General features: G+C 43.9%; 1 protein-coding gene across 1 annotated transcript in view; it reads right to left on the minus strand.

Annotated features, from left to right (window-relative positions):
* tsc1b (TSC complex subunit 1b) overlaps positions 1-15,137 on the minus strand; it is a 28,061-nt gene that overhangs the window by 11,778 nt on the left and 1,146 nt on the right. The window contains exons 2-12 of the mRNA XM_056578429.1: positions 12,138-12,410; positions 11,599-11,702; positions 9,964-10,116; positions 8,779-8,923; positions 7,997-8,151; positions 7,676-7,749; positions 6,536-6,714; positions 6,063-6,181; positions 3,593-3,758; positions 2,573-2,691; positions 175-295 (exon numbers count right to left, since the gene is read on the minus strand). Coding sequence (XP_056434404.1) covers positions 175-295; positions 2,573-2,691; positions 3,593-3,758; positions 6,063-6,181; positions 6,536-6,714; positions 7,676-7,749; positions 7,997-8,151; positions 8,779-8,923; positions 9,964-10,116; positions 11,599-11,702; positions 12,138-12,246 — 1,444 coding nt within the window. The 5' untranslated portion in view covers positions 12,247-12,410. The remainder of the gene's footprint in view (positions 1-174; positions 296-2,572; positions 2,692-3,592; positions 3,759-6,062; positions 6,182-6,535; positions 6,715-7,675; positions 7,750-7,996; positions 8,152-8,778; positions 8,924-9,963; positions 10,117-11,598; positions 11,703-12,137; positions 12,411-15,137) is intronic.

Below are 15,137 nucleotides of genomic sequence, written 5' to 3' on the forward strand. Positions count from 1 at the left end.
GGACGCCTCTGTCCATGAGTGCATGGATTTGTAATCGTGGCAGCGTGGATGCCAGGCTCTACCAGTTGAGCTACACAGAACAACACATTAGAGAGTCTACTCTGTCAGAGAGACTCCTCCTTGAGGTCCTCAAGGGGACATTAGACCAAACTCAGTGAGGGAAAGATGGCCGACCTCTGTTGGTGAGCAGCTCCCCTCCCCCGGCTCCGCTCTTCTCCAGGTCCCTGGCGGGGTCCTTAACGTGCTCCTGCCGCACCAGGCCCTGCCTCCCTGCCTCTCCCGCGCCTCTCCGATCCTGCAGGGTCGAAGGTCACACCTTGTCTCATTAGTTATTGATTCAGGGTTTGGGGATTTTTTTTGATCATACACTTTGTATGACACCTTTAGAAAATGAAGTTAACGACAATTCTAACTGGGAATACTAACTTAAAGCATTGGATTGAGAGAGAGGGAGACACACTGAAAAAAACCGAGGTGGGAGGCAGTGGTCAATAAATACCATTAGATATTCATCTGAGATATCAGAGGCACCAACATTTATAGAAAGAGAAACATTTACATCAGACCGGATAATTTTTTTTTTTATAAATACATAAATAATTAAGAAAATGTACGATGGAGGGTATTGTCAAGACCATTATCGGATTTAGAATAAATATAGTATTATATTTAAGGTATAATAAACATAGAATAACTGCTTATACTACAAATCCGATCCTAAACTTGTTTAGATAAAACATAAATAATAAATACAAAACCCACACCATTTCGCTTCGGACCACGAGTAAACATACAAAGATTAAATGAATGTACAAAGAGATGCATAAGAAGCTGATTGGAAACAAGCAGGCTAAAGACTAGCCCAGGTGGCTCCTGAATGCAGCTGAACTAGGCTTCACCACTCCTTCTGTCCTCGGGTTAATGACTCTGCGCTCATCAGTGAATTATTCAACCGATGACACAGCACTTATTCAGCACCCAGCTCAGCTGATGTTGGTTTTCCTCACATTTTGGTTCTATTCAACATCCCTCCCAGCACAGCTCTCAACGAAGCAGAACAGAAATGAGGTAATCGTAACCGGGTACAAGAACAACAACACATGGTGGAATGAGCAGATAGTATCTAACCTGCGGCCCCTCAAAGCACCGCACAACCAGAGCCTCACACTCACAGCCCGGCCAACATCCTGATCACGTGACCTCACATCCTGTTTGGCGACACAGTCCAGATCATGTGACGCCAACAAGGTGCGCTGTTCAGAACGGCGAGAACGTGAAACACTGCGAGTGCGTGCCCTTGTACTTGTTTAATACTCGGTATTGAGTCTGTTTCTGTGATAACTGCACTTATGTGTAGGCTGTGTTTACTCTCTATTTATGTTAACGTTACCTCTCTCGTCGGTTCGGGAGTCACCCTCACGGCCAGCAGTGGCCTGTATTGTAAGTCCTCAACCACGACGCAGTCCCAGATTACATGGTCATTTGTACTCATACACACATTCACACAACTACAAGGGGACAGCCCTCTCGTCGGGAGCAGTTAAGGTGAGGTGTCTTGCGGCTTGGAGGAGCCTGGGATCAACCCAGAACCCCGCTCTACCTCCTGAGCCCCGTGCCGCCCGTGAGAAATCGCTGTGATGCAATTTCACTCAAAATTGACACAGCGGTTAAGCGTGTCATGATTCTGAAAAGGTCTGAGCTGAAAAATAGTTCAGACAACCGCTCCACTGTGGTTCCCTCTGGTCTTAAGACAGATGTGCCACTGTGAAATTCCACTGGCAGTTGACTGAGGCCAAAACAACCGCGCCTTTGTTCAGGGCCAATATGAACTTTTTCCCCTTCTGTTGGGCTGCTTGCGTCTAAACAGTCGGACACAGAGTCTGGTTCATCACGCCACCGCTGAGCTGTGCCATGATACAAAACTGTCATGAGACATAACTGTCATTATACGTAACCGTCATGATATATAACCGTCATGATACATAAATGTCATGATATACAACTGTCGCGACATAGAACTATGTCACGATAGTCATGATATATAATGCTTTAATGATAGTCATAATATAGAACGATAATGCTACTCTGAAATAGTTTCTTGATACATACCTGTCAAAAGACCCTACTGTCATGATATACATGATATATAGTTATGTGCCGTAACACATAACTACATCATGCTAGTCCTGATATGTACTATCAATGATGTATAACTCATGATACACAAGTTGTATAATATGACAAAGTTGTATATCGTGACCGTCAACTTTATCAGGTTTCGTCATGATATACAATGACGTCATGACAGCAGTGACACAGCAACTTTGCATTAGGTAGTTCCCAGGGGAAATGATGTCATGACCGGACATGCAACCAAATTGTTATTAAACTACACCTTTGTGAAATATCACAATTCATATAATAGTATTAAAATATACCATCCGATCATGTGATGAATAAATGGAGCCAAGTCACGATGTCATATACGTTATCAACACATAAACGTGACATCAATAGGAGTGTGTGTGTGTACACAGACAACCCGTGAGGAGACAGGAGACAGGCGACCCACCTTCCGGGGGGGGCTGGACTGAGCCGAGCTGGTGGGGAGGGAGAGGGAGTAGTCGTCGGAGAGGGTGGGTGGGGGCGAGGAGGTGGCCGGGGTGCTGGAGGCGGGGGTGCCCTTCCCTCCTGATGAGGGAGAAATACCGTCATCATAATAGAGTCAACGGGATGTGTGTGAGGACGTGCATGTGATACGATACATACGTTTATATTGTTGACAAGAGAAGTACTGTCGAATGAAAACCTTGCATTTACTCAGTGATTCCCTCACACACTCACTCATCCACACGCACTGATGGTAATAAATGTTTGACCACATACTATATAGTTATTTTGGATTATACCACGGTCTGGGGGAATACTCGATTCTGATGGCTGCAGGGTGTCCATTAATCCCTGATATATGGACACCTACAAAGTAGTTCCAGTCAAATAGTCTATTCACCCTTCTACATTAATGCGCCAGATATCTTGATATTGATTTGGGGACAATGTGATGGCTGGTTAGCTAGCTAGTCTTATTATGTTTACTGTTTGTCAACCGTACGCAGTGTTATTGACTTTCAATCTTGCTAGCATAACGTTAGCTCTCTGGCTCATATCTGAGCGGACTAGACTATCTCCCGTAGTCAAGTCGTATCTACGGTCCGTCCTATTTACTGGAGGAGTGAACAACGTTTCTGTTGCATAAGAACCTCATCGGAGGGTAATGTTTGTTCCAGGTATTGGTCAAACCTCAGGCGTTACCAGGGAAACTTAATGATGGCTTGTGAAAAACGTTATATTTTGATTGTAAAACGCATGAAAACATGAATGAATGGTCTTAATTTATATTCTCTGGCAAGTGGCCGTGGTATAAGCGGGATAATGCCCTTCAAGGTGTCCTTTATCAGGAATTAAAGGCCTCCGCATTGTCCATTAATTCCTGGTTATGGACACCTCGTCAGGCATTATCCCTTACTTATATAGTATGTAGTCAAGTGGGTTGGGAGTGTGCGTGTGCGTGCGCGTGTGTGTGCAGACTGACCTGATGTACAGTAGAAGCGGGTGGACAGGTGGGAGGCGCTGCTGGACAGCTCCAGGTTGGGCGACATGCCCCTGGAGGAGGGGGGCGTGGCCATGCCGCATAAGGAGGAGGGGCTCCACAGGGGGTCCTTCCCGCCACACGAGGGGTTCAGGTCCCCACTGGAGTCCTGGAGCGACGGGTCATGGGATTAGTGCTCACATAAAGGATCTGTGGTGCCGGTCAAGTTGGACCAAGCCAATATGTTACTGTACCGTTACACTGGATAGGACAGTCTCCCAGAACCAATCAGGGAAGGGAGAGAGATGTCCTGATTGGTCAGAAATAAGCAAGGGGGGGGTGTATAATAAAAATGTTCTCATACAGCGTCGGGCACATTTCACTAGGAACAGATCACCAGATGCTCACTGCCTTAGAGCTTATGGCTAGGTTATTTCTTACAAATCATACTTAAATAATAGCCTTTAGATCTGATCTACGGTACCACACACAAAAGAAGGATGGATTCAAGTGGCTAAAACGTAACTAGATTGATCAGTCACTTTTATCCAAAGTGACTCCAAGCAGAGCAGTTTTTAAGTCTTAAGTTGCAAGGCCCAAGTCCAAGTCAATACTACACAACACCGCTGAGAAGGGGAATCCTAAACGCATATTAGTACAAGGTAAGCGCATAAGTGTTAAGTCATCGCAGTCTTAACACCTGAGTGCCTGCCTGCACATGTTAGCACCTCCACGTCAACACACTCACACTCAACACACAGTCTTACACGGGGTCTGAATAAGCCTGTTAGGATCACAGTCTATGACTATGACTATGCTACGACTGATTCAATCCATCCTGTTATTCTTGTGTTCCTCCACAGGGACTTCTATTTTTACGGGGGTCAGAGAAGCAGAACAGACACCCAGACCCCCCCGGGGGTCAGGCCTTTTGGATAGCACGCCCAAAAATAGAGACAGGCACACAGCGTCGCCATGACAACCAAAACCACCTGGACAGACTCCTGTGGAGTAGCAGAACCAGTCAAGATCCGAATGCGCGCGTGTGTGTGTGTGTGTGTGTGTGTGTGTGTGTGTGTGTGTGTGTGTGTGTGTGTGTGTGTGTGTGTGTGTGTGTGTGTGTGTGTGTGTGTGTGTGTGTGTGTGTGTGTCTGTGTCTGTGTCTGTGTCTGTGTCTGTGTGTGTGTGTGTGTTAGGGCTTTGAATTTTGCCCAAAAATCATATTCGAAGTTTGTTTGTGTATTAATATGAATATTTGAATATTTATTAATAATATTTTGCCCATTAAATGCCTTCAGTAAGAACTGGATTGGGCGTTGCGAGGTTTGTTTACCGCGTTGCTATGTTTACCGGTCTAAATCACTGTCTAATCAATACTTCATTCACTGCCGACTGCGTCGGGTTCTCCGACGTCTCTCCCTCTTGGCCTGCCCAGAACAGGTTAGAATATTAAGGGCTGCCTAATATTCGTTTGAATTTTGATTTATTTTTTGATATTCTAATTATATTTGAATAACGAAGTTCGGAGTCAAAGCCCTAGTGTGTGTGTGTGTGTGTGTGCATGTGCGTGTGTGTGTGTGTTTGTTTTTTGACTGAGTGTGTCTGTGTGAGTGTATTTAATCCCCACTGTATTATTTCAGGTGATGTACTCAAGATCGTCCTGTTAATGTCTTGGTGAACCTCATTAAGTGCATTCATTCCTGCACCGCTGTAGTCGAGAGGGGTGTTGAGTGATATAGAATCAGTGAACCAGATATGGCTCCAAGTCTCGGCATGTGGCGTGGTGAACTACATGCCTATCCCTGGAGACTAGATAAACCTGTTAATAAAACTGATCTAGCATATCAAAGCAACCAATCAGGCGTGGATAACAAGTGTTGTTGAACTGGAGACCAGTATTTTGACTACAACACAGGTATGTTGACCGGACTGCAACACAGGTATTGGGGCTGGACTACAACACAGGTATGGTGACCGGACTACAACACAGGTATGGTGACCGGACTACAACACAGGTATGGTGACCGGACTACAACACAGGTATGGTGACCGGACTACAACACAGGTATGGTGACCGGACTACAACACAGGTATGGTGACCGGACTACAACACAGGTATGGTGACCGGACTACAACACAGGTATGGTGACCGAACTACAACCCAGGTATGGTGACCGAACTACAACCCAGGTATGGTGACCGAACTACAACACAGGTATTATGGCTGGACTACAACACAGGTATTGTGGCTGGACTACAACACAGGTATGGTGACCGGACTACAACACAGGTATGGTTACCGGACTACAACACAGGTATTTTGGCTGGACTACAACACAGGTATGGTGACCGGACTACAACAAAGGTATTGTGACCGGACTTGGACTGGACTACAACAAAGGTGTGGTTACTGGACTACAAGACAGGTATGGTGAATGGACTAGAACACAGGCCTGGCAGGTGGTCTTCTTACCTGGCGCCTGGCCGACTGCGGGCTACGCTGGGAGGACTGGGTCCCGGAAAAAGGGGGCAGGGACAGGGGCGGGGCCAGGGGCTGTCTTGGGGTGGAGAAAGGTGTAGAAGAAGAACTTCCTGCGGATGAGACAAGGATTTAAAAAGTTGAAATAGCTTTGTAGTGATTTGGCAGTACCAAGTATGCTAAGTGCCCGGTCACTGCTGTAACAAATAAACAGTCCTTCTATTGATTCCTATTTATTTTTTATACTTTATATTTATTTAGTTTAGATCTCTTATTACATAAAAGATCAGTCCAGAGAGTTAGATAGTCCTTGTTATACCAAACATACAGGAGTTCATGTTCATCCTACACTTAGCCCCTAATATCCATGTTTTACATGGAAAGGCACCTTATGGATCCATGTCCACATTGGGTTCCAATTACTAATAGAGCGTCAGTGAGTTGTCCCTGTAAGAGGCTCCACTGACCATAGCTACTGTGGAGGTCTGTGTGGGGGCTGGCGGTGCGGTCCAGGCAGCGGAGGTGGTGGTAGGGGTAGAAGTTCTCCGGGATGGTGGTGTAGCCCTCCTCGCACGACGCCTCCTTGGGGTCCAGGGACACTTTGGCACATTCAATCACGATGTCGTGGACCTCAAACTTTTTCCACCTGCAGCGAAAGGAATGGATTGGTTGATTGGCGTGGCCCCATACACTTTGCTCATTTGTTTGTTCGACAGGACGGTGTGTACATACAAAGTACCAACATGTGTGTACACAGGGACCCGTGAGGATCGGGAATGGAAGATGAATAGGCAGAAGATCAATAAGAAGTGATGGATTGCCATAAAGGCATTATGTACATAGGGCTGGGCGATATGACGATATTATACCGTGGACGATATGAAAGTGTCTACCGGGAGAGATTTGGCCATATCATTTATATCGAGTGAGAAAGAAAAAAAAGAAAAAATTATATTGCACTGCACTGACTGAAGCAAGGCAGGTGTGAGACTCACCTGTTAACTTGAAAAAAAATCTCATTTGTATTGAAGAAACAGTTCTATTTTTACCACCAGCTATTTGCACAGCACATAACTTTATTTTATAAGTGTATAATTAGTATTTAAAATATTTGTGTGATGCTGTGATTTTTATTTTATATTACACTGCACTGACTGACAGCCAGGCAGGTGTGAAGCACACCTTTAAAAAAAAAATGTTATTTGTATTGAAAAAACAGTTCAATGTTTACAAGATGTTTGCACTATATGACACTGCAGTTAATGACAGATTGTTCGCTACTTACTCCTTTGTAAGCATGGAAATTCAAGTTCAAAATAAAAGAAAAAACTGATCAAATGTGAAGTATGGTTATTTTAAGCCATTTATTATTTTAATTTACTTCAAAAATACCACATCGTGATATAAAATTACTCATATCGTGATATAAGATTTTGTCCATATCGCCCAGCCCTATATGTACATATATTTAAATAGCCAACCTAATTAGGCTAAGGCAAGCGTGGTAATATAGAGAGAGCATCGATCAATACATAGGGTGGAGTGTTGGTCAATAAGGAGGCCGTCAAGGCAGTGAATATTGATCAGTGTGTGGCGTCCAGACCGACCTGGTGGGGTCCAGCTCGTGGTCCTTGGTCCCCGTCACTAGCTCGGGGTGGATGCGGACGTGCTCCAGCATCGGCTGGGTTTAAAGACGGGCGACAAGGTGAGGCTTCAGAAACACTGCCTCAAACAAACTCAGTTCTACTTCAGTGCTCCACATAGAGGGTAGACTATACACATTTAACATATGGAATATAAAATACACAGGTAGATACAATTATATACAAATATACAGTAGCAGAAGTCACAGCAATATGCACAGGTTAAGACATTATAAATGAGTAAATGAAATAGCATCAAACGCAACAACGCCAGAGAAAGGTTACCTTGACAACCTCTTCGAAGGTCTCCATGTTCTCCTTCATGCTGTAGTGGGCTCTCAGGTAGGAGACAAAGTTGCAGGGGTACATGCCGTACAGCCGGTGGAACAGGGAGTAGACGCCGGCGTGCAGGTGGATCATGTACACCTCCGACACGTGGCCTGACGGAGGGACACAGAGGAACACGACACCCATGGCTCAGGGCACGTTCACTTTCATATCTGCACCACTGGCTGATGGATTTACAATGGTTCAGCTGCTTGGAATTGGAAGTGATTAAGAATTGGAATTTTGAACTGGAATCAGAGACATGATTAAGAATTGGAATTTTGAACTGGAATCAGAGACATGATTAAGAATTGGAATTTTGAAATGGAATCAGAGACATGATTAAGAATTGGAATTTAGAACTGGAATCAGAGACATGATTAAGAGTTGGAATTTAGAACTGGAATCAGAGACATGATTAAGAATTGGAATTTAGAACTGGAATCAGAGACATGATTAAGAGTTGGAATTTAGAACTGGAATCAGAGACATGATTAAGAGTTGGAATTTAGAACTGGAATCAGAGACAGGATTAAGAGTTGGAATTTAAAATTGGAATCAGAGACATGTTGGAGAATTGGAACCAGCAAAAAGTTAAGGAACTGGAATTAGCAACACGTGATTGGCTACGTATTGCCGAATGGGAATCAGCCACCTCATATTAGCACCAGACATTGAATCAGCGACGATGTGTGAGAACCAGAAGGAGGATTGTGAACATGTTTCAGAAAATAGCTTACCAGGGTTCTTCTGGTTCCAGGAGGCCAGGCGTCTGAAGATGTCAAAGAAGTCCCCCAGGTGTGGCTTCCCAGCCTGAGGGATCATGGGTAATAGGGTGATCAGCACCAGCACGCCGGTGATCAGCACCACCACGTCTGAGTCCGTCTGGAAGGAGAAGAGCGGAGGGAGGGAGGTCAATGAACGGAGGACCGGGGAAGTACCGGAGAAATGACACCACAAACCAGAGCGATCTCATTAGATATTGAGAGTAGGGCCTGTTCCACAGCCTTGTCTAGTCGGTCTGATTACCTTACAATTATATTTTGAATTGCATAGCAGCAATACCAATGCCAACTTCTATTTTGACTTTAAACAATTGAGAATTTGAATAAAGGCGATTAATCTAATTCAAACCAACATCGCGATGTAAAAGAACGCGATTTGCAAATAGCCAAGGCTGCGATAAAAAAAACTAAGATTCATATTTATTATCTTTTACAATTCAATAGTTGAACAAGATGTTATAATATCAATTCATGCATCAATTCATCACAACACATAGGCCTGGCCTAAAGAAAAGAGCAGTTTATATGGTGACTGCTTCCAATGTTGTGTTGGTCATACTAAAGAATGATTTACTGCTTGTTTAGTGAATAATACAGAACCAAAGGAGCTTTAAAATGAAACATTACATACTAAATCACAATTGCAATATTGGTCGAAACAATCGCAATTACGTAGATTATTTCCCCAAATCGTTCAGCCCCAACCCTAATCTGATATTGGTATGGTTTAGAAATACATTTTAAGCAAGGCGTTGTAAGGCCTAAAAAGATTTTTTGTTTGGTTCCGGTTTCCGACCGACCCTGTCCATTTGTGTGCGACCCAAATTATTTTATGAGCTTTAAAAAAAAAAAAAAAAAAAAAACGTTTTTTTTTTTTTTTGATGCAAACTATAATTACGTTTTTGTACAGCACCTCTTCATTCTGTACAAGGATGAGCGCATTCTCTCGTTTATAAATGAAAAAAACCTACTTATCATTCGCTGCCGCTGGAAAAAATAAAATAAAAAAATAAAATAAATTCCCTACCTACCCATGACCTCAACTGACAACCAACAGGAACCAAACTTTTTTTTTTTTTAGGCCTAAGGAGGCTTGTTAGAAACATCAACCAATAGGGTTTAAGCGAGGGGGGATCTTACCTTGAGGCATTTGATTAGCGACACTAGCAGGGGGTAGCGGCTGATCTTGTGGATCCAGGAGGGCTGCTTACGAACTACATGTCCCAGCAGCGTTAGGGTGGGCAGCCGGCACGCCTGTCTGGTCATGCACTCGTTCATCTTGTCCAGGAGGTGCTGAGAGAAGGAGACAGGGTCATCCAATCAGCAACTTCTTCACACATCAGAACATGTCCTTTCAAAAAAGAATTACACCAGATGATATTTTTGTAAGACACTACTCATAATCATTCTATTGTTATTGCTCTTAGTTTGGATAGATGCCTGCATGTTTGCCACTGTTCTCTCTCAATAAATCCAAATCTAATCTGATCATTTCATACTTATTAGCAAATGTCATTTTTATTTGATTGATTGATTCATTGTTATTTGATTTATTTACCCTACTTTATTTCCTTTTATGAACTTATGATATTGAACAACTTTTGTCTGCATCTTTTAAACCAGGCGCAAACCAGGCACAATGTTCACATATTCCACTGGTGGCGCTGTTGCTACCGATTCCATACGTTAGTGACACAGCCATAGCTTCAAACACACCTATGTTTTAGTGCTGTAAGGCAATTAGTCTAATTCTACGTACTGCTACAAATAAAGCGTGTGCGTGTTTGCCAAATAAGTATAGGGGGTACGGGGTAACGTAATGCGGCTTGAATGCTGGGTCAATCCCTGACAGTAACAATAATAGTCTGAAAACTAAGTAAAAAAAAAAGGATAAAAATCCCAGAAACCACTTTGGTTTCTGGGAGTTGGTCCTTGACATTTGGATGATTCAGCGTTAGGAAACGAAGCCAGGATGTTTCTTGTCAACTTTGGGAAGCCCTTTGAGACTGTAACCATGAAAAAGGTCTACACAAATAAACTGTGCTGGAACCAGTCAAGCCCAGGAGGATTGACCTTTCAAATCCACGGCCCGCTCTGCCCAGTGCGATTAATGTCACTGAAGTTATGTTCAGGAAGGTTGATTGTGTTACACACTAGACTGAATCACTATTGTTGCACAATGTTGCAACCATGCACAGTATGTGCCTTATTCACCTCGCGGCCATCTTGGTGCTAAAAGCTAGCTTGGTGGGGGAAATTAATGCAGTATTCGACCATCGGTTCCCTCACACAGCTAGATTTTAGAACTTATAAGGAACAAAGATGGGCGATGAGTGAATAGCACCAGTGGCTACTCTCCAAGGAGGACCCACATACAACAGTAGCATTGCTAAGCAATGTGGACACGAGGTAGGGTTGAAGAGTTCAGTCGTTTCCTTTCATCCTCCGGTGGTGAACCGCAGAGGTATTAGTAGCTCACGACCACCAATTATTGCACGCAGTAAAATAAGCAACATATTATCCTTACCCTGTCGAAAAAGGTTGTGATAAAAATAAAACTGATAAATAACATTTCTTTGTGTCAATCTTTCATCAACGAACTATCTCAGAAAGAAAAAATATCTACGAATGATCAAATAAGAAATAGGTATGCTGCATGCATATATCTTTTAATAATGGCCATCTCACAGCCTACTTCATCCAGTGCAGAATTGAAAACCCCTGTTCCAGAGTGTTCCAGAGTGTTCCAGAGGGTCTAGGGTGAGGCGAGCGTACCTTGTCATGGGGCTCCCTCACAGAGGACAGGATGTGCATGGCCTGGGCAGAGTTGGTCTCCAGGAAGTAGTCCACCAGTCCGTTCAGCAGCATGGACCCTCGCTCTGAAAGACACGCACCGCATGGCCAAGATGGAGGCTTAGGGCAGCATCGTGTAGTCGCTAAGGTGATCAACCCCCTGGTCGGAAAGCTCTGGGTTTGATCCCCAGTGTCCACCTGTCAAACCCCTGGACCACGATTTCCCATACCTGTTCATTAATGAATGACTGACGGGTGTAAAAAAAATGCCACTTTGGATCAAAGCATCTGCTTGATGACTAAATAGTTGGCTTGTTCGTATGAACAGAGTCGAGCGCTATCCACCCTCGTATTTTTTACACACATTACAGTACAGTACACATTTAGTAGATGCTTTATCCAAAGTGACTTAGAGCGAAGGATCAACCTACTCCGTGGACTCGAAAAGGAACGTAGAGGGAGCACACACCAACATGCTGAAGAGGCCAACAGAGGGCGTTAGGCCGAGGGGCGTGTCTTACCCGCGTTGAGGTGGTCGTTGATAAGGCCTCTGGTCTCCTCCAGCAAGCGGAGGTCCGAGGTGTCCAAGAGGGGGAGAAGGTCCAACACGTTGGGCTGCTCCCGAGCCATGCTGGCAGTGCTGGAGGTGGAGGTGGTGGAGGAGGTGGATGCGGAGGCTGGGGGGAGGCTGGTCTCTCTCTCGGGGAAGGGGGGGGGGGGGGAGGAGGTGTCCTTGCCTGCCTACCGGCCCGGGCTGGAGGGCTCCGTGGGGCCGATACACTCTCCAGGCTCCTCTGAAGGAAAGAGTTCCCAGCAGAGTCAGAGCTGTGATGTAGGATTAGCAGGTCATGTGACGATAGCCAACGTGTGATCGTTTCAGAGCGGGTGTTTTTAACGTCCGTTTGTCTACGTGTGCGAGATGTCCCAAGAACCGTAATCCTGCCTTTCTTTCAATGTACGATAGTGTTTTGATGTAGAATCAAAAGGTTAAAAAATAAAATGTATCAGTTACTTTTTGTGTATTTATGTCATGTGTATAGTATAAGTGTCTTATTATTGACTAGAGAATAAGCAACCAGGGTAAAATCCAAACACAAAGCAACCAGAGCATTGAAGGAGCAATGTCTATTTGGAGTGACAGCTACCACAGACAACAGGTCCAAGCCAAACTTTGGTCTCGGCAAGGCCGACACAACCACCATAGGAATGTGTCTGTGCCTGCTCCCCAGTTTGTCTCTCGCTGGGACAAAGTGCTCAGGTCAGAGGCACCACAAAAACAGGAGCCGCCCTGGTTGTTGACCTGAAGGAACTGTTCCTGCCAGCTCTCCGGACGCCCAGGATCACACAAAGAACCTTTATGCTCCCCGGCCACTTCCATGTAAACACTGGAAATCCCATTTGGCTGCAGACACACGGACACACAGCAGCCGTCCTCTGAGGTCAACACTCACTCTCCTCACTGAATTGACAGCCACATATTGGTCTTAGATATGGCTGTTGTGTCGGGACTTGTTACGTTGACCACCACATCCACATTCAATGCCCTTGTCTTGGACATGCCCTCCCATATATGGTCCTTGTTTACATCTATGGTTCCTGTGCACCTCAATGGGTGACTTTAAAGTTTGACAATAAAATACTTGGATTTGCTTCAAGGGCTACTGTCCCTTGAAACATGCTACTAGCTCTATCCTTTACACCCAAGAGCACTTGAAGGTTTATTGGTAGGCAAGAGGTGGTTAGAAAGTAAAAAAAAAAAACAGCAAAGTGTTTTCCTATGAATAGACTTGAGTATAGCAACCCAACACAGATAGAAGCCCTAATTGTTCTCCCCCTCAGAAATGTGCTTGTTTATGAAACTTACAAGTGGATTTGGCAGGGCGCTCCCAAAGGATTGTTCCTCCCTAAAACCAACAGACTGGTGAATAGTACGTGGTTTAGTTTCAGGAATTGCACCAACAATCCCCAAAACAACAAAGACAATTTTATTTTATTGTCCATCACCCAGGATGCATTGCACCTAAAGCTGCATTTGACCGGGTGGTTCATAAATAGAAGATAACATAACAACATGAATACTTTCCCCCTTTTGTAGTAAGTACAGGGACATCTAAATGGGCAGAGTTGTAGCTTTAGTGTATATGTTGAATAGTGGAAAACTGTTGATAGCAGAGACTATGGCAGGTGATGTTCATAACTGCAGCACTGTGGGACAATTTGGACAACAACATGATTGTTTGTTCTGGTAAGAGCCGGCTTTAGCTCACTGGTCTGTGGCCACATCAGCTGCCTTGTTCAGTGGTGCTGCTGTTGTTGTCGTCTCTGTGGTATTTCAGAGCACAGTACCCTATTTCAAATGAAGGTATGTGGCTCCTTCCATTAGGAGAGTACTGACTCTGTACTTGTAGTCAGTTCTTCTAATGCATATTGGTCATCATTTACAACGGCCATTTTGTGGGTTGACTTGACTACCTCTACTGTAAAAGACACCAGTGGTTCTCTCTGAGCTGTGCGAGAACGAGCCTAGTGATCCAAACAAGAATAGCTTTGACCGGGGAAAACTGGTCATTTGCAAACCGGAACATGAAAAGGCATTTGTTTTTGTGATCAGGTGATCCTGTGGGATTTTAATGCATCTGATAGTTCATACATTTACTTATTGTTGTCAGGATAATATGGGATGGATTGAATTTAAGAGCCTCCACAAAGAGCAGCAGCAGTCAACAAGGTTTCTGGGATTGGCAGCTTCAAAAAAAAAGAAAGAAAGAAAGAAAGAAAGAAAGAAAGAAAGAAAGATGTTTATATTGATAGATAAAGTGATATATCGAGTATTAGATAGATAAAGTGATAGAGTGATGGATAGATGTATTGATAGAATCCTGTGATAAAAAATCAAGCCGCTGTATTAAGGTACACGTAACCAATTCAGTTTTTATTCATCCCGACATTTAAGGTATCCAAAGTATTTGGCCAAAAATTTAAAAATGTATGGCAATTGAGATGCACTTTACTTCTTTATAATGCATACAATCTAAAACACAAAGTTCATGAAAAACATTGTGACTTCAAAGTTGTACAGACATTGCAACTTAAAAGGTCCTGTGGTAACTATGACGCCTGTAATAAGGGAGATGTTGGTTACTCACTCCTATTTTGCTTGTTTCACAACTCCCCAATGTTTGATTAACTGATCTGTCATGCTGATACTTGTGATGTCATCAAGTTTAACTGTTTTGCATGTGGCCATTCAGATTAGGTCAAGACTGTGACACACACACACACACACACACACACACACACACACACACACACACACACACACACACACACACACACACACACACACACACACACACACACACACACACACACACACACACACACTTTCCATCATTCATACTTAACCAAAATAAGTTCTAGAGACAGTCGGGAGTGGTTACAGATAAAGATAAAAAATATCATCATAGGTAGATTACGAAAATATAATGGTTACCAAAAGTATAGGCCTACATGTGCATGTT

This window comes from Gadus chalcogrammus, chromosome 19 (genome assembly GCF_026213295.1).
Source record: "Gadus chalcogrammus isolate NIFS_2021 chromosome 19, NIFS_Gcha_1.0, whole genome shotgun sequence".
Lineage (NCBI taxonomy): Eukaryota > Metazoa > Chordata > Actinopteri > Gadiformes > Gadidae > Gadus > Gadus chalcogrammus.